Source organism: Leptonychotes weddellii, chromosome 8, assembly GCF_054177405.1.
Source record: "Leptonychotes weddellii isolate Sample4059 chromosome 8, ASM5417740v2, whole genome shotgun sequence".
Lineage (NCBI taxonomy): Eukaryota > Metazoa > Chordata > Mammalia > Carnivora > Phocidae > Leptonychotes > Leptonychotes weddellii.
In genome coordinates, this window is record NC_138376.1 from 27207336 (window position 1) to 27225466 (window position 18131).

Sequence of the window (18131 nt, forward strand, 5' to 3'; positions counted from 1 at the left end):
CACCCTCCCGGGGACTGTGCTTTTGAAGGTGGCTCTGAGTTATGTCAATAGTCATATCACACAGACAAGGCTTTGACCGCTCCCCTTAAGTGCAGGTTAGTGAATGGACCCCAGGAAGAGTCTGGGGAGTGGCTATAGATGGACTGGGCCAGCAGGATTAGGAAGCAGCCAATCCTGGCTAAGGTCAGAGGTCCGGCTGTTTGAAGCCTCAGCTGGAGGGTGGGGCTCTCTGAGCACGTGAAATGCTCTTCCCAAACCAGAAGCATCTCTGGAATCAACTGTGGAGAAGATAAACAATTCCTGCAATATATAATTTCCAGCAATTTCTGCCTTTTCGCCCTATCTTTTTAAAAAACATATTAACTTCTTCGGAGCGCCTGGGTGGCTCAGTTGGTTAAGCATCTGCCTTCGGCTCAGGTCATGATCCCAGGGTCCTGGGATCGAGCCCCGCATCAGGCTCCCTGCTCGACAGGAAGGCTGCTTCTCCCTCTCCCATATCTCCTGCTTGTGTTCCCTCTCTCGCTGTGTCTCTCTCTGTCAAATAAATAAATAAAATCTTTAAGAAAAAACAAAAAACATATTAAGTTCTTCTAAAACAGCAGGATTGCCTCAATTTGCATCTTCCCGCATGTTAATCAGGCCGCTGGGGAGACTACAGCAAACAGCCTTTCACTCCAGGGTGGCCTGGCCTACTCCAGAGCGTTAGCCCTCCCTGACCCAGGAGGTCAGAGTTCAGGCCCAGAGGACAGCAGGTGAGCTGAAGGCCAGGAGAGGGTAGCAACACCCAGGAAGGGAGAACGGAAGCTGGGTCTTGCTGGCATCCTCCAGTATCAGAATAAGAGTAAGGTAAGTGTAAAATTTAGAAGGTGCCCAAAAGCCCAGTCATCAAAATCAAGATTTTAATGTGACATCTTGAAAAATCAAAATCAATGCAAAAACCCATGACAAACAAAACATCCACAATTCAAATAAAGCCATTTTACAAATGAAGAAACGGAGGCACAGAAAAGTCAAGTAACCTGCCCAGAGTCACATAGCTAGTAAGCAATGGCATTTGGTCTGGATCCAGAGCCCAAGTTCTTAACCACTTTGCCCTCCTGCTCACATGCTACACCCTAAAAAGAACTTTTCAATAGATGGTGGAACCATGATGACATTTATTGGCTTCTCTTCAAAGTTTGCGGAAAAAAAGATATCAATTAAAAAGATAAAGAATCATTAGCCACAACTCTGAAATTCAGCACGCCAGCAGGAGGGAACACAACCCAGAGTCGAGAGTGATTCTGTGAGCTGTAACCTCTGGGAGGGCTCCCACATTCACAGAAGGGTCCAGAGCCCCAGCTTACCAGGATAAGACTGCAGAAGCAGGGGGCCTGGGGTGCAGGCGTTTTGGGATATCCACAAAGACCCTGTAGGTTAGAGCTGATTTGAACACAGATGGTGGGTGTGGGAGTTGGTCTAGGAGATCAGGCCTGTCACTACACATTGACTGTAATGACCACGTGGGGGTCAAGCTGGGTTTTCTCTGCAGTCTTAATGACTGACTTCTCAAATAATCTCATCAGCTGTGCATCTGTTGATTTGGTCATTCAGACGCTGTAAACCCCAGATTGGCCGTTTTCCCTCCCACGCATGGAGCCTATGTGTCTGGGATACTAACCAAAATCCATCAACTAAAGTTCAAAAGAAAAATGGAATGATTTGGCTAGGAGCAGATATTCACGGCAGTGTGAATGATACTGTTTCCTATAAGAGAATAGATTTAATAAATTATGGCCATCCATATAATGGAGGCATAATATATAGCTATTAAATACGTTTTCAAAGAATATCTAATGACATGGGAACATAAATCTGGATACCACATTCTACTAATTAGAAGAAAAAAACCATACACAGAAACACCTAGAAGAAAGGAGGAAATGCAGCAAATGCACCAAAATGTGAACAATGATTATCTCTTTGTATTTTCTGTCATGTCCACTATGAACATGTTATTTTTTAGCATCAGGAAAAAATGTTTTTGTTTTTGTTTTGTTTTTTTTAAACCAGAGGGATGATTTCTAAGACCAAAAAAAAAATTACCAGCTAACTTGTAAAAGGGTGGTGTGTGTCTGCTCGTCGTGGATCACGCATCTGTGCCACAACACACGTCTTTCCCAAATACCAACCTGCATGCTTCTGAGTCTCAGAAAAGCTTCACCGCTTCCCCCGCTTCACCTTACCTCTTTCTCCTTATCTTTCTCCCTTTCTCCCAGGACTCTTCCCTAGGTTCCCACATGGAAACACTGGGCTCTCCCTGATGTCTGTCCTGAGAACAGTGAGAGTTCTGACTTTATCAAGATTCAAACCTGCTAAGCAGGCCCGCTACAAGGTCCCGCACCATCTAGTCTCCCACCCCACCTACTCTCTCACCTCTCCAGTGTCACCCATCACTATCTCCTTGCCCCAGGGCCTTTGCACAAGCTGTTCTCTTTGCCTGGACCCATCTTCTTCCAGGTAGCTGCACAGGCTTATTCCTTCACCTGTATGTATTTGGGCCTCTTATATGGTATTATCCATGGATTTTCCTTCAGGATAGTAAAGAGTGCTATAAAATACCTGCTACTAAAAAAAGAGGCAATGGGTCTGATGAAGTTAAGGACCCCTGCTGTACCGTGATTGCTGGTTGGCATTTCTGTCTCTCACACTAAATTGGAAACTCTGGGAGGGGGGGCAAGAACTGACCCAAGACATATTTGCTAAAACGAATGAACACATGAGCAAGCTGGTGATACCTAAGGCGGGGGGGTTGGGGCAGCTACAAGTGAAAAGCTTTGACTCCCCTGGCTTGTGAGAGGTGAGCTGCCTTCTTGCCAGTGTATATAGGGACCTGACTGGGAGGCAGTGAAGATGCACTATCTGGCCAAGAACTCTCTAGAAGCCCAGCCACTGACCACGGCCGCTGAAGATTCCTGCCCCACAAAGATCACAAAGCCCACGGCTCTTCCATGTACCGTAAAGCTTATGGCTTCACTGTGGGTGAGGGAAGTACTCTCTGAGGATTAGGAGTCCACAGCTCAGCCATCTGAGGCTGGCACTTCAACCTCTCTGCATCTGTGGGCTGGGGGCACTCACCCCTCCCCATCTCCCAGCCCTGTGGTGAGGATCAAATAGACTGTGAACACAAGGGGCTCGGGCCAACTGTGCGGACTATGCAAATGTTGGTCAGTATGACAGGGAATAATGACGGTTTTACTGCTGAACATAATTAAATCTTTGATGACTCAGAGGCCCTTCAGGAGCTTAAGCTCATCATTGTCAACATCAAGTATCACTGAATAATATTTTGGATCAAATTCTGATTGTTGCAACTTTCTTGGTATTTAAAATCTCGATGAGCGAGGCTTTTTGCATAACCTATCGAAGCGTGCTGGCGACCCACGGGAGTCCACTCCGGTCCTTCGCTCGTCCCCAACCGCCCACACGGTAACTGTGGATGGAGGGAGGGTTTGTCTACTTAGGCAGAATGCATTCACTTGAGCAGAAAGCCCTGCTCTGGTAAGGGAAAGAAAAAAAAAAAAAAAAACCACCCCTTAGACTCCACCCTCTTCCTTTGATCCTCCCACTGAATGCAGAGCTGGAACTCAGAAGCAAAGCAGTTCAGATGTAATTATTTTCATTCAGCCAGATGCTGGGAATTAGTCTCTTTTCCTTGCAAGTATTCTAGGGAAAGACAGAACGCATCCAAAGATGCCCCAAAAGAAAAGGAGCTGACAATCTCAAGAGGAAGGAAGGGAGCCCACCCCCCACCTCCTTGCCTTGGAACAGCTTAGATCAAGGAAAACCGCTACCACCCCTGGATGAAGGAGGGGAGGGGGGATGGGGAAGGAGGAGCAAGGGGGGGACGCCTAATAAATACTAAATACGGACTGTTTTGCCAATCCCGGAAAACCAGAACAAGGACAGCACCCAGCATTGTCTGGAGCTTTAGAATTCCCTAAGCACGTTAGCTTCTATTACCCGATTTAATTAGCAACTAGGGAGGAAGTCACTTTACCCGATTTAATTAGCAACTAGGGAGGAAGTCACTAGCTGAGCTAGAAGCCTGGGGAGCAACCCCACCTTAGCCTTCAAGGAATGCAGATTCCATCTTTCCCCAGGCACCTGTCGGCCCAGCCACCTCCACGAACTCCTTCAATCCTCACCACAGGCACCCTTATCAGCCCCAACGTACAGGTGGAGAAACTGAGGCTCAGGGAGCTTAAATAGCTCTACTATAATGTCAGCTGGGTTCCCTCTCCCTTGTCTGAACCCCAGGAACTTCCAGATGGTCAACATATACACTTGTAAGAGTTTCCATCATCATCTGCTGCTGCTAAACATTTGGTCAATCATTCAGTCACAGATTCCCGAGAGAGCTCCCCGAGCGCCTACAGCACACCAAGCCCTCGGGTGTAGCCCTGCTGTCAAGTTCCTCCAGACCCACCTAGGTAAACAGACAGAGAAGCCAGAAGAATGAGTACTTGTGTATAAGCTGATGCGGTCATCGCTATACTGCAATTCTGTGTCTTATTCTCCCACTGGAAGCCCCTGAGTTGGGGACCCCACCGCCTGGCAGTGAAAGACCCTGGCACTAGAACCAGACTGCCTGGGTTCAAATCTCTTCTACCCAGGGGCTATGTGACCTTGGGCAGGTCATTTAACCTCCCCGTAAAATAAAAACCGTAAGATATCAGATAACGATAATACCTCATACTACCTACAGTCTTACATCATATATTATAATAATACAGATAAATCAGTCAACGCGTGTAAACCCTTAAGCACAATGTGCGGCTCAGCATAATTGCTCAATCAATCTTGGCTAACAATTTATACCCCCATAGCAGCAGTTCTCAAAGCATGGACCAGGGACCCTCAAGGGGTGGTCCGTGAGGCCAAAGCTATTTTCATAATAATGTCAATAAGACATGGAGTTTTCTAGAAGTTACCCAACAGTGATATCACAACAGATTGACTGCAGAAGCAGATATGAGACTCTTCTGTTCAGCTTGACATTAAAGAAATTTACAAAAACAAGGCCTTGCAAAACAAGGCCACTCTTCTCACTAAATAAATGACATTTGTTTTGGAAAATACAGTTATTTTTCAAAAAAGGTGTTATTTATGTTATCCTATAATGGGTTAAACTGTTGTCATTTTTTAATGAATTAATATATGTATTTTTAATTTATTGACTTTATTTTCTAATATGGCAAGTATTTATAGCTAACAAATAACCACAGTTGCACTGACTTCCCAGGAAGGTCAGAAAATCTTGTTTCTCCTCCTCCCTCCTAGGCCCTCTTACCTGAGCCCCATGTGAATGTGGGTTCCCAGGCTACCCTAGGCTTGGTCCTGTGTTCATACTCTGGCTACCTCGTCCTTCTCTCCCCAGGACCCACCCACTCCTACCTGTGGCTCCTAATTAACCTAAGAGGCATGCAGGCCTGGGCATGAGCCCCGATTTTAGAAGGTTTTAGAATCGGGTTGACCTGGTTTAGAACCATGACTCTACGACTTATTGTCTTTGAACAGATGGCTTAGCTTCTCTGAGCCTCAATTTCCTTATTCATAAAATGGGAATAACAACAGTACCTACCTCTTCGGATTATTGTCGGGAGTAGTGACAACTTACCCAAAATGCCCACCCCTCGACAAATAATAACTATCATCATTACTGTGTTTCATCGTTATTATTAGCCATCGGGTCCCCCGAGCCCCTCCTCGGTGTGCTCAGCTACCCTTCCCGCTGTCCCCATGTCCTGCTTCTCCACAGTCCCACAGAAAAAGCAAAACCAAGGGCTGCGTGGGATTGCATCCTCTGGCTTCGCAACACGCACTCCCCAACCACGCGTCCTCACTCCCTCAATCCCATGCAGGGTGTCACCCTACTCCCGAGCTAAAAGTGAAACATGACAACTAACTGCCAAGCACCCAGGCTCACGACTGAAAAAGCCCCTCTGCTGCCAGGGCTGGAGCCAAAGCAGTCTTGGTTTGGGGAGAGGGGACCATGACAGGGAATGGAGGAGCCCTAGCCTGGAAGGCAGGGGACCAGGGTCCAGCCGGCTCTGCTGCTCATTGTGGGCGTGTTCCGTCCCTTCTGAGTCTCAGTCGGCTCGGCTGTAAAAGGAGACAACATTCTGGCTCTGATGTTACAGAATTCTAGGACAGCCAGGTGAAACTGGGGAGCCCTGTCTTCCCCCAGATTCCCTCCAAGGACGCACATGGCCCTGGGGGACACAGGGACAGCAACCTGCCCTCTGTCACTGCTCCACCCCCACCCCCACCAGGTCCTGTCCTAGTGTCTCCCTGCCACTCACCCTACAGTTGCTCAGCTCCTCGGCGGACAGGATGATGGTGCCACATTTCTTCCCTGGGACACCACTGGGAGAGGAGAAGATGAAAGAATGGAGAGCCAGACAAAGACAGACACAAAACCTGCACACTCCCTGAATCGGCCCTCCTCATCCTCCCCCCCTCCCCATCCAGCAGATCTGCCCAGAGCCCCTGAGAAGACAGAGTCTCCTGAAATACTTGTGGCAGTGTGGCCTAGGGCACTGCTTCCTGGGCCAGGCCCCCCAGGCCTGGAGCTGCCCCGCCCCCTGCTCCCCAAGAGCCCACCAGGAAGGGTAGTGTCTGCAATGAAAGTCCTAGAAGCGGAAAAGCATCCAGACTCACCCGGAGGCTTCCAGACCAGTGGTTCTCAAACTTTCCATCCAAAGACCACTTCTGTGGGCAAAAGACCTCGTGGGCCAGCCACCCCACCCTGCACCCAGCTGACCCCCAGAGTCCTGGAACATTTCAGCTCTGAGTCGCTCTGATTTATCATGGGTGGGAGAGCAAGCCGCAGGAGGGAGTTAAGCAGAAGGGCTGGTATCCTCCTGGTGGCAGCTTGTCCAGGCTCTCTCCCACGGCTACCTCCCCTTAAACTCCTTGGCTGGGGTCTCTCCAGAGAAGAGAGATCCTGGCCATTCATGCAGCTCCTCAGTGAGGTGGACAACCAGGACATGAAGTCGGCCCACCCAAGAACCCCTCAGGAGGTCAAGTTCCCAAGGTGGGGCTTCTCCCAGAGGATCTGGACCACCTCTTCCCTGGATCAGGAGGGCACCCTCCCCCAAGCAGCAGCCCATCCCACTCCAGTGTTTGGGATGAACCCGGAGTTGGGGGTCCCCAGTGCGGCCAGGGGCCACTGGGAAAGAGAAAAAAATGTCATGTTGTCCAGCAGCTGCTTAACTTTGGACTCATGATTGTACCCCTCTGAGCCCCGGTTTCCTCACCCATAGAATGAGTGTGTTTGTAGGTTCCATTAGTCAGGATGTGCACACACAGCGCATGGCACAAAAAAGGCCCCCAAGGAGCATCATTTCCCTCCCCGCCTTTCCTTCGCAATTTCACCAAGCTGCTAAAATCCAGCCCCACACCTCAGGCCAGCCTCGAGGCTCCCAGCATGCTGTCTGCAGAACACACTTTGAGAACCACTGATGGAGCTCTCCCCAGTGCCAGCTTTTGGAGGGAGAGGCTCTCAAGTAGAGGAGGCAGGGGAGCCGGCCCCAGAGGCTGAGACAGCCCAGGTCTCTCCACATCAGGAGAGTAGAGCAGGGGCTACATCTGGAGGTTCCCCTGCCAGCTTGCGCCCCTAGACGTGGGCAGCTGAGCAGGGTGCCCCAGCCCTGGTCTGGCCCCCCCTGGGTGTAAAGATATGATTTGTTTGACCAAGAGACAGGATCCTCACACCAGCCTCCTCCGCCCGTGTTTCTCCATCTGTTCCTCCTTCTGCCTCTGGGCCCTTCTTTGATTTCCCATCTTCCCTTCCCTCCCCTCCAGACTGAACCGGCTCCCACCTGCTCAGGGCCTTCCTTTTTCTCTCCCTTTGCCTTTCTGGCCCTCACTCTCTGCTTCTCCCCCTGACTCCAGCTCCCTATCTGACTGCTGCTTCCATACTCTCGGTGTAAATCAGCATCCACACCCTGCCTGGGCTGTGAGCACCCAGGGCCCCTAGAGGCCCCTTTCCCATATCCAGCAGCTCCAGTAGCCAGTCCAGCTGCTGGGACCCCAGCTCCTAGGAGCTCTCAGCAAGGCCGGGGGAGGTTTGCTTACTCAGCCAAAATGTTCATCAGTGTGACGCACCTCCAGGCTGGTCACCAGGGTGGTAGATATTCCCTAACCTGCCCCACCCCACACCCTCAGGTGAAGGCCCTCTCTCCAACCAGGAGAGGAGGAGAGGAAATGAGTGGGGGGGGGGGGGGGCGCTGTCTTTGTTGCATATAGTTGCATATAGTTGCATGAAGCTGGCCAAAAGCAGACGGTCAGGGTGGAGGCCAGGGGAGTGAGGCTGCCCCAGCACAGCCGGTGAGCAAATACAAAAAGTGAGGATTGAGCAGAATCTACTCCACGAGGAGGCTGACATCCAGCAGTGCAAGCAGTAGAGGGGAAGTGGGATAAGGAGATAAACAGAAGGGAGGGAAAGAGGGAGGGGAGAAAGGCAAGGGGTAGGAGGCAGAAGAAACCAGGCCAGGGAGAGAGGAAGGGCAAGTGTCCAGCCCCTGCTGACCACTGGAAGCAGCCCCCACCTCTGCTCCCCACCCTGCTCCCCGAAGTCCCATGAGCCACTGGGGTTGGGGATGCTGGAGCTCCAGCCAGGTGGGGGAGGGGCCGGCTGCAGAGTGGCCCTCTCTCCCCCGCCCCCCCAACCAACCAGGGCTGAAGGCGCAGCGGTGGGAGCAGAGACCGGGCCTAGACTCTGAAGCCCCCTCTGCAGAGCCGGCTGGATGTCTGAGGACTCCAGGGCCAGAGATGTCTGCTGACCTACCCATTGGATACCGCTGGCATGGGTTTGCCTGTCCTGGAATTCAGGCTGAATGCTCCTATCCTGTAGAGAGAGAGGCAGAGAGAGCGTGCCCTGAGTCAAGCACCCCCGTCCTGAGAGGCCATAGCACTTGGCATCGGAATTCTTGGAGACAGGTATCTATTCTGGATCAAACATCAAAACAGGACCAAGAGCTACAGGCCAGAGGAAGGAGAGGTCTTCCAAACCTTGCTGTGAAGTGCTGGGTGACTCTACCTCAGGGGTTCTCAAAGTGTGCACCGTCAGCATCCCTAGGAATGTGTTAGAAATGTAAGATCGCAGGCCCCACACCAGACTAAGGGGCGGGTGGTTTGAGCCCAGTAATCTGTGCTTTAACAAGCCCTCCAATGACGCCGAAGGCTGCTGCGCTTTGAGAACCGTGCTCTACCTCTGCAAGCCTCCGTGGCTGGACTGTGAAATGGGGAGACTGCTGAGAGAATCCCATGAGATCAGAGAAGCCGATGGCGGTCTGGCCCAGAAGAGACGCCCAGTGAAAGGGAACTGTTGTGCACGCGGCCAGCCGGGAGACTGAGACACGTGACATTTTCGGTGGGGGAAACAGGTCCCCCTCCTTCACCAACCCATTGTCTCCAAGATCCCGCTTGCCTTCCCCAAGGCTCGCCTCCCCAGCCGTCTCCTGCGGAGGTCTTCCTCAATCCACCCCCCAAGCAGGTGTGCCTGTCCCCCAAAGGTGGGCCGGGTGACAGCAGGGAGGAAAGAGACCCAAATGACAAGCAGGCTTTTGACCCGGGCAGTTGGGAGCTGAGAGGAGCAGACACACACACTCACTCTGAGGACCCCAAATTCCATAAATGTCAGAGCCCTCCAAACCTGGGTTTGTTCCCTATTTTCAATAAATGATAGTTTATATCATTATTCTCTGTGAACCCAGAGAAGGAGACCTTTTCAGGGACAGAGAAGCCCCTCTGGGGGCTCAGAAGTTACCATACAGTTAGTGGGGGTCAGAGACAAGGGCCTGGGAGAGAGACCCCCCTCCCCGACAGTAACACATTCAGCACTTCTCCATCATGGTGAGGGACAGCATCCAGTGTGAATTTGGCAGAAGCAAGCACGGGGCTGAGGCCCAGCCTGGCCTGCTCTCCCCTTCCCGCCCACCCTGCCACGTGGCCGGGGCACTTATCCCAGTCTGCAGGCTCCTCTTGTCTGGGTTCTGCCCCTGGGGCTCCCTGAGAAATAGGGACAAGAGAGGGCACCCCTGCTACCCAGCCAGGCCTGGCCGGTGCCTACAGCCGCCCGCAGGCTCCACTGTAAGAAGCCTTGGGATTCCTCATCCCGGAGCCTGCCCAGAGGAATAGCTTTCCCCTAAAAGCACTTACAGCCCTATAATGCAGATGGTCGGAGGGGCAGGGTGAGATGAGGGGCGCCTCACCATACCCACCTCTGACCTACAGCAAGGGGTGAACAATCTGAAGGATATGCTATGTGAGGAGAACGCTGAATTCAAATCCCAGCTCTCCCACTTCTTAGCCGTGTGGCCTTGGGCAAGTCACTTTCCCCTCTTTGGGCTTCGATTCCTTCCCCTATACATTGGCAAGGGTGGGAGGTAGGGGTGGGCTAGATAGTGCCCCTGGCTGTCCCAGGAACGTGAGGCTCTAATAACTAAACCTGGGTCCCTCCAAGTTAACTGGGTTAGCGGCCCTGCAAAGGCAGGGCCCACGGGGTCTCCTTATTCCTAATCACCCCGCATGCGCGGTGGATTGCTCCTCCCCTACCCTGAGCTAAGGGTGGGCAGGAGGTTGGCCCATCCCTGGGGAAGCAACCCAGACAGGCTCCACTCCCGTCTATACTTACGTGAGGGGCTTCTCCAGGCGGCTCCCAGGGGACCCCACGATCTCTCCGAGGGTGCAGAAGGCCTGGCCCAGGAAATCCTGCACGCCCAAGGTACAGAAAACATCAGTGTCCCCCACTCTGCCCACAGCCACCCCACCTCTCCCATCACCCCATGGCTAGAAGTGGGCGGGCTCAGAAATGACCAGAAGCAGCATCAGACACACGGTCTGTGTCACAGTGAAGCCTGAGGCTGACCCAGACTCTGCCATTTGAAGAGAGTTTCAGAATCTCTGGGCAGTCATGGCAGAACTCACGTGTTTGGATAAATCAGGGCTCTTCGAATCAACGTCGTATCTGCAGGGAACACACAGAGATGGTAAAGACAGCTGCGGCATCCTGCCCAGAACTGCTGGGGTCCTTGAGCTGAGTCAGGACCCCTACACCCCAAAATACAGGCTCTGACACAGTAGGATATTTCTGGGAGTAACGGCTGGGAGGCCCACCATGGGAGCCTTGTGGGGTGCCGGACATATTCTGTCTCTTGATCCGGGTGATGGTTACATGAGGGTAAACAGATATAAAAATGCATCATGGGATGGACTCTGAAGATTTGTGTACTTCACCATGTATATGTTATAGCTCATTAAAGACCGAAAAAATAAAATAAACTTGCTCGGCAACCCTGGCTGGTTATCAGGTGGCTGAGCCACCTTGCCCTTCACTGCCTGTTCTCCCATCTTCCCAGCTAAGGCGAGGTGCCCTTGGAGCTCAATACCTTGCCTTTGACCTTCCCTGATGGTTTCACCTTGCCCAGGCCTGCCCAGACTGACCTTGGGCCTCGTCACTCAAGAACGTCACTCTACCTGCACCTGGGCCCCTCCCTTTACCTGGAGCCTGAGCACCTGGAGCTGCACCTGCAGCCCTTTGTCCAGCATCACCCTCTCCACCCCACCCCAACTGGCCATCCAGGCCCAAATGCCTCCTGCTGAGGGGCAGTCACTTTTACTCTACCCCTGCTCTAGCACTTTCTCTCTCCAAAATGTCCCAAAATGGTGACTTCTCTACAATGGGCTGCAAGTCCTCCATCGGTCCCTCCAAAGTCATGTCCTTCCACTGCATTTTTTCCTCTGCTCCTGCAAGCCCCCAACCCCCTTTTGGCCCACTCTGTCCACAATTCTCTGGGATACAGTGCTTTCTAACCATCCCATGCCTTGGAAAAACAACAAAACAAGGTTCCCCCACCTGCTCACCAGACTGAAATCCCATCATCATCTTTAACCTCAGTGGAGGGGCACTCCGCACCTTTGTGAGACACACGCACATGCCCTGGGCCCCATCAGTCAGGTTACCTCTGCAAGAAGGGAACCTGGAGGGCATCCTCTCCCAGAATAAGCTCTGACAGAGAGAGAAGTCAATGGGGACCTCCCCTTCACCTGGGGAGAAAAAGGCTCCCTGGTAGCCCCCAAGACCTAGCCCCCAGAGTCAGGTGGCTTGCTCAGTGCCCTCCCACACTTAATGGAGACAAATGGTGGGGAGCCTCTATTCCCTCTCCCCACCTCTTTTCCATCTCCTGATGAGGGTGGGGCTGGACTTCAGCTAATTGTCATTTTTATCCCAGGCCAAACCTGAGCTCCCTCTAATGTCACGGCACCCCTCCCCTTCCTTGGTAAGAGAAACTACTACCAACCCCAGGTCCTACAGTCCCCCCTCCCATCTATGGTTCCTCAGCCCCATCCCCAGTACCAGCTGCCACTTACAGGTCGAAACGGAGGTTCTGCTTCTCCTCAAAGAAATAATCCACAATGAATTTGCGCACAAAGTCGGGATTGAGTGTGTTGTCAATGACTTCGGTGCGTCCGAACTACAAGAGAAAATGGGGTGTGGACCTCAGGGCCAGGCTGGTGGGGTAGGGGAGAGCACTGGGCTCAGAGCCCCTCAGTACAGGCCCCAGTAGTAATGGAAGCCATGCTTCTGGTCCCTGTCCCCTACCCCCTGTCAGGCTGAGAGCTCCCCCATCTAACAATGGAAACCATCCCCGCTAGGGCTCTAACTCCATCCTCAGCTTTATTCTCCCTACCTCTATCTAGGCTCCACCCAAGTTGTAAGGTTTTGATACCTGAATACTTGAGCAGACCCTTCACTTTGGCCTTCCCCTTTCTGCTTGTGGCATTCCTCCATTTCTTCAAAATCCTTTGTTAATGCTGCCTCCTCCAAGAAGCCTTCCCGATTCTTCCACCCAGAGAGTTTTACTTCCCTCTGAACCACCACTGAACTTGTGCTCCCCCCTATGACCACCGTCCTTCTCTGACTGATTCCATAGTTAGGTGTGTACTTATCTGATGCGACAATTATAAATGAAAGGGCAGAAGAAGGGATTGTGGGATCTTTTAAGGCCCCCACCTCCTGCCCATGCATAATCCCCTCCCCTTGAAGGTGGGCTAGACTTCATGACTCACTACTAAGGAACAGAATAGAGCACAAGCCACTCCCCAAATTGTGTTATAAACTACCATGACTTCTGTCTTGGGGACCCTCTCTCACTCTCTTTTGCTTGCTCACTTCGAGGAAGCCAGCTGGGCTATGGAGAGGCCCGTGTGGCAAGGAACTAAAGGCAGCCTTGGGCCAGGAGGAGGAGAGCCAGTGAGGAGCCAGGCTGTCAGCCAACCCGCCTGTAAGAATCTGAATTTTATCAACAACTACTGAGAGAACTTACAAGTGGACCCTGCCCCACCAGAAGCTCGAGATGACTGAGGCCCTGGCCAACACCTTGACCGTAGGTAGCCCTATGGGAGACCCCGAGGTCGAGGATCCCACAAAACTGCACCCAGATTCATGACCCTGTTGTTTAAGTTGCTCAACTCTGGGCTAAATTTGTTGCACAGCAACAGATAACTAATACATGGACTTAACTTTCTTGGTATCCCCTGCAGCAGATACTCTAGAATTTTACACACATTAGGCGCTCAATAGTTGAATCCCATTAAACTCCCCAAATGACTTAAGGCAAGTCACACCTAGTTCTAGGCATCAGAATCACTTGGAGGGTTTGTTAAAATACCGATTGTAGGTCTCACTCCCAGACGTTCTGATTCAATAGATTTAGGGTGAGGCCTGAGAATCGGCATTTCTCAAAAATGTGCTGCTGGTGCGGGGACCTCCCTTTGGACAACCACTGGGCTTGACCGTAGTCCACAGGGCTCTGAGCATCTCAGGGTCTCCCTGTGCTGTGGAGGAGGGCAGTGGGGACATGGTTCCTGGCCATTAGTCCCATCAAAACAGCTCTCTCTTACATCTGTTTTTTTGTGTTTTTTTTTCCCTTACATCTATTCAATACACTGGACATTTCTGGTAAGATTTTGTTTCAAAAAAGGGACATGGGGCTAAAAGATCGAGTGTAAAAGCAATGCGCTCTATGCTTCATGAAGGGAAGACATGATACCAACTCTACAAAGTGAATAAGACAGACAGGTGCATGATAAATATTTTAAATAAATTGTGAATATTTCTGAATACATAAACATGTTTTTTCAACTTGGGCAGTAATTGCCAAAATAAAAAATTAATCCTGAGTACTAGTCCTCCTTAATGGGGCTCTGCAGCCCAGAAAAATGCCAGTGCACGGGCCCCTCTCCTATGGGGTGGGCAAGGCCTTCTTCTCTGGGATGTAGCCCAGCACTCACTTGTACTCTGAATTAAGTTAGAAAGCTGCAAAGAGAACCTCCCACCCAAGGCAGTGTGGGCTCATCTGAAAGCACGTGCTTTGGCACCGTCTTGCCCTCACTCCCTATCAGTTCCTCCAGCCGAGTCTCTCTCCTATCCCCATACCCCCACTTCCTCCGCTGTGGGCTGGGTCAGGGCTCCCCATTTTCTGATCTCAACCCTTGCAGTGACCTCCTAGTGGGTCCCCTAAGTGGGAACACTGCTAATGCTTGAAGACCTGGCTCCCCGGAAGTCCTACTCTCTGACTCCCAACGCCTCCCCTGTGCTCCCACAATCCACCCAGCACCCCTACGGCTGCACTTACCCTGTCCTCTGACAATGATCCGAGGCTCTTCCCACCCCACTAGATAGAGCTTCTTGAACAGCAGAGGATCCGAGCTCTCCTCATTTTTGCAGCCCAGGACCTGCCACTGTTTAACAGATTCGCAGGCTCGTGGTTGCAGATGATTATAAGCATGAGGAACTGTGCAACACATTTTGCACTGTATTTACCCTATTTCATCCTTTTATGGTAGGCTTCCCCATTTTACAGATAGGAAAACAAAGGCGCAGAACAGCTAAGTCATCTGTCTAGGGTTACACAACTAATCATTGCTGAGGACAAGTCACAACCTAGGCATTCTGGCCCATGCCCTCTAAGCCACATGGTGCTCCATGTGAGGTCCCTAGCGAGGGCAAAGACTGGTCACTGCTCCTGGTGACTGGTACGCAGTGGGGACTCAGAAACGGTTGAATGAAGTAAGGTTGAATGAGGAAAGGGATGAGTGGGTTTGAGTCGCAAGCTTATCACAAGCTAATTGTGGGACTTGATTGGAGAAAGCTTCAATTTCCTCATCAGAAGATGGGAGAATACGACGTGTCCTGCTTACTTCTTAGAGGTATCATCCAACTCAATTACTGATTGAACAAACAGTTTTTCAGCACTTATTATAGGCCAGGCAACGTGCTGGGTGCTGAGCTACAAATACAAATAGAACATGAACCCTTTACCTAAGGACTTCTCTGTCATAGGTGGGACAACTCATAATCGATTGCTACAATACAGTGTGACCACAGCACTATATACAAACCTCTAGGACAGGGTCTCCCCTGGCTGCACACCAGAAGCCCAGGGGGGAATGTGAAAGAGATTGAAATTGACACAAAAGCAGATTACTGGGGGTTCCGTTTCACATACTAGTCCAGGCATCTGACTTCGTAGATATCTGCACCTTTCATTATGGTTGAGCTATTTCACAACTTCGGAAATTGTAGAAAGCACAGGGTAATGCAAATGATTTTTATCCGTAAATATGTAAATACTTTTGGCTCAGTGGAATGCAATTATTTGATTATTATCTTGTCGATACTGACCAGTTTTGCATCTATTTATAAATTAATTTCAGCATTCCTGATTGCCTACGTACAGCTGACCCTTGAACAATGCAGGAGTTAGGGGAGCGGACCTCCACACATCGTTGAAAATCCAGGTATAACTTTTGACTCCCCCAAAACTTAACTAATAGCCACCCTACTGTTGACTGGAAGACTTACCGACAACAAAAAGTTGATTAAAAAATATTTTGTACATTATATGTATGGCATACTGTATTCTTACAATAAAGTAAACCAGAAGAAAGAATATGTTATTAAGAAAGTCATAAAGAAGAGAAAATATATTGAGCAGACTGTACTGTATTTACTGAAAAAAATCTGTGTGTAAGTGGACCTGTGCTGTTCAAACCTGTGTTGTTCAAGGGTCAACAGAATGTGCGTTGAGTCATCTGAACCAGCTCTAACATCTTACTGGTTCCTTCATTTAATTAACAAGTTAAATAAATCTTTACCATGTGTTCATTTTATATTTGTATGGGGATTCATGATTTTACCTTTTAAAAAAATGTATCCTTTAACAGGAGCTTTTTAAAAATACCCATGCTCACAGCCCCATCACAGACCAATGAAACCCAATCTCAATGGGTGTGGCCTGAACAACTGTTCTCTCCGTTTCCTAGGTGATCCTAATGCGCAGTTGGAGTTGAGAACCACTGATGAAGGAAGAAAGAAAACTAACATTTACTGAGCCCCTTCTGAATGCTCACTAGATCAAGTGGATCATTATCTCATTCGATTCTCACAAAACCCCCGTGAGTTACTACCCATTTTCCAAGTGAAGAAACTGAGAATCAGAGAGGTTAAGTAACTTGCCCAAGGTCACACAGCTAGGCAGAGCTGGGACCTAAATGCAGGTATGTGTAATCCAAGGCCCATTATATTTTTACTTCATCTAACGTCCTCAAGCACTATGAAAATCAAATAAAGATGAGGTTTACTTCACAAGTATTTATAAAAGTCCCACCGTGTACAAGGCAATGGGGTAGATATTGAACTGAATAAGACTGGGTTCCTGCTACATCCCCTAAATTCAGTAACAATCTTACAATGTATAATCCATCCTTGTTCCAAGAGAATTCCTGCATTTTCCCCTTCTGCTCTAATTCTTTTTTTTTTTTTTAAAGATTTTATTCATTCATTTTGACAGAGAGAGAGAGACAGCCAGCGAGAGAGGGAACACAAACAGGGGGAGTGGGAGAGGGAGAAGCAGGGAACCCAACCCGGGGGCGGGGCTCGATCCCAGGACACTGGGATCACTACCTGAGCCAAAGACAGACGCTTAATGACTGAGCCACCCAGGCACCCCTGCTCTAATTCTTAACACCTCTAGTCTTCAGACAAAAGGAAAATTTCTCCTAACGACTTTCTTGCAGAATATTCTGGGTAAACACCCAGGTGTGAGAGAATCCTCTTTTAAGAAAGGGCTCTACCTCCTCTTCAATGTACTGACCCCCCAAACATGTTAAAAAATCCCTCTGGCTGAATTTTAGATACACCCCAGTCCAGAAGGAGAAAGCATTTGGGCCGCCTCTCTCCTCACCCGACTCTCAGCAGAGACTCCAAGGAAAACACCCATTAGGGAAGATGACAGCGCTGCTTTTAAAATGGCACTTGAAGCTTCAATAGAGAGGAATTCCCTAGAGATTGATCTCTGCCAGAGAAGAAAATGGGGTTCCCCTGGAAACAGGACTTGGAGCGGGACTCCAAGGGCCCCCAAGATCTCCTGGAGAGGAAAAGGGGCAAGTGAGCCAGGCTGGGCAGTGATGAATTTCCAGCCCACAGGGGTCATTAACGTATGCCAGGCACAAAAACTGTGAAATCTACAACCGAGGGACTTACTAAAGATGTTTTATAGCCTTCATTACTTGGGCTAATCACAAAGAAAAAAAAAACACCAAAAACTTGGATTTTGAAAATCTAAGAAGCCAGTAAGTCTCTGTCAGGCCCAATTTATACCCCTATTAATGACAATAGGAAACAACCTAACTGATGTTTAAAAAAAAAATCAATTTGGCTGTATTTCATTCCACATAGAATTACAGTTTCCAAGCCTGAACGGACTTGGACAGATGAGGTATTACCACGAAAGCATACAGTCTGAATGCTGTATGACAAATCCTGCTTGGGGGCGAAGGGGAGAGTGGGTTAACCCTTGACCACCCGTCATCGGAGCTGAGCCAGCCCTGAACGCTCTTCCAGCTCCCTGGAAGTGCCTGTCCCTCCCTCTGGTCCATTCTGAACTCCTCCGTCCACACTCCAGGCTCTGAGCATGGCATCGCTCACGGTCTGGGGCATAGGCTACCAAACACGAGTGGGCACAGGGATTCTCTAATTAGCAAAGCTGAAGAAAAACCCCGAAATCTTTGTTTTACCAAGA

General features: G+C 50.1%; 1 protein-coding gene across 3 annotated transcripts in view; it reads right to left on the bottom strand.

Annotated features, from left to right (window-relative positions):
- Positions 1-18131, bottom strand: part of CPNE5 (copine 5) — an 80227-nt gene that overhangs the window by 39187 nt on the left and 22909 nt on the right. The window contains exons 4-9 of one of the 3 annotated variants that reach the window (XM_081828103.1): positions 12418-12521; positions 10975-11014; positions 10682-10758; positions 8834-8893; positions 6703-6753; positions 6345-6408 (exon numbers count right to left, since the gene is read on the bottom strand). In XM_081828103.1, coding sequence (XP_081684229.1) covers positions 6345-6408; positions 6703-6753; positions 8834-8893; positions 10682-10758; positions 10975-11014; positions 12418-12521 — 396 coding nt within the window. The remainder of the gene's footprint in view (positions 1-6344; positions 6409-6702; positions 6754-8833; positions 8894-10681; positions 10759-10974; positions 11015-12417; positions 12522-18131) is intronic. The other 2 variants (XM_081828104.1, XM_081828105.1) reach the window with 2 other exon arrangements.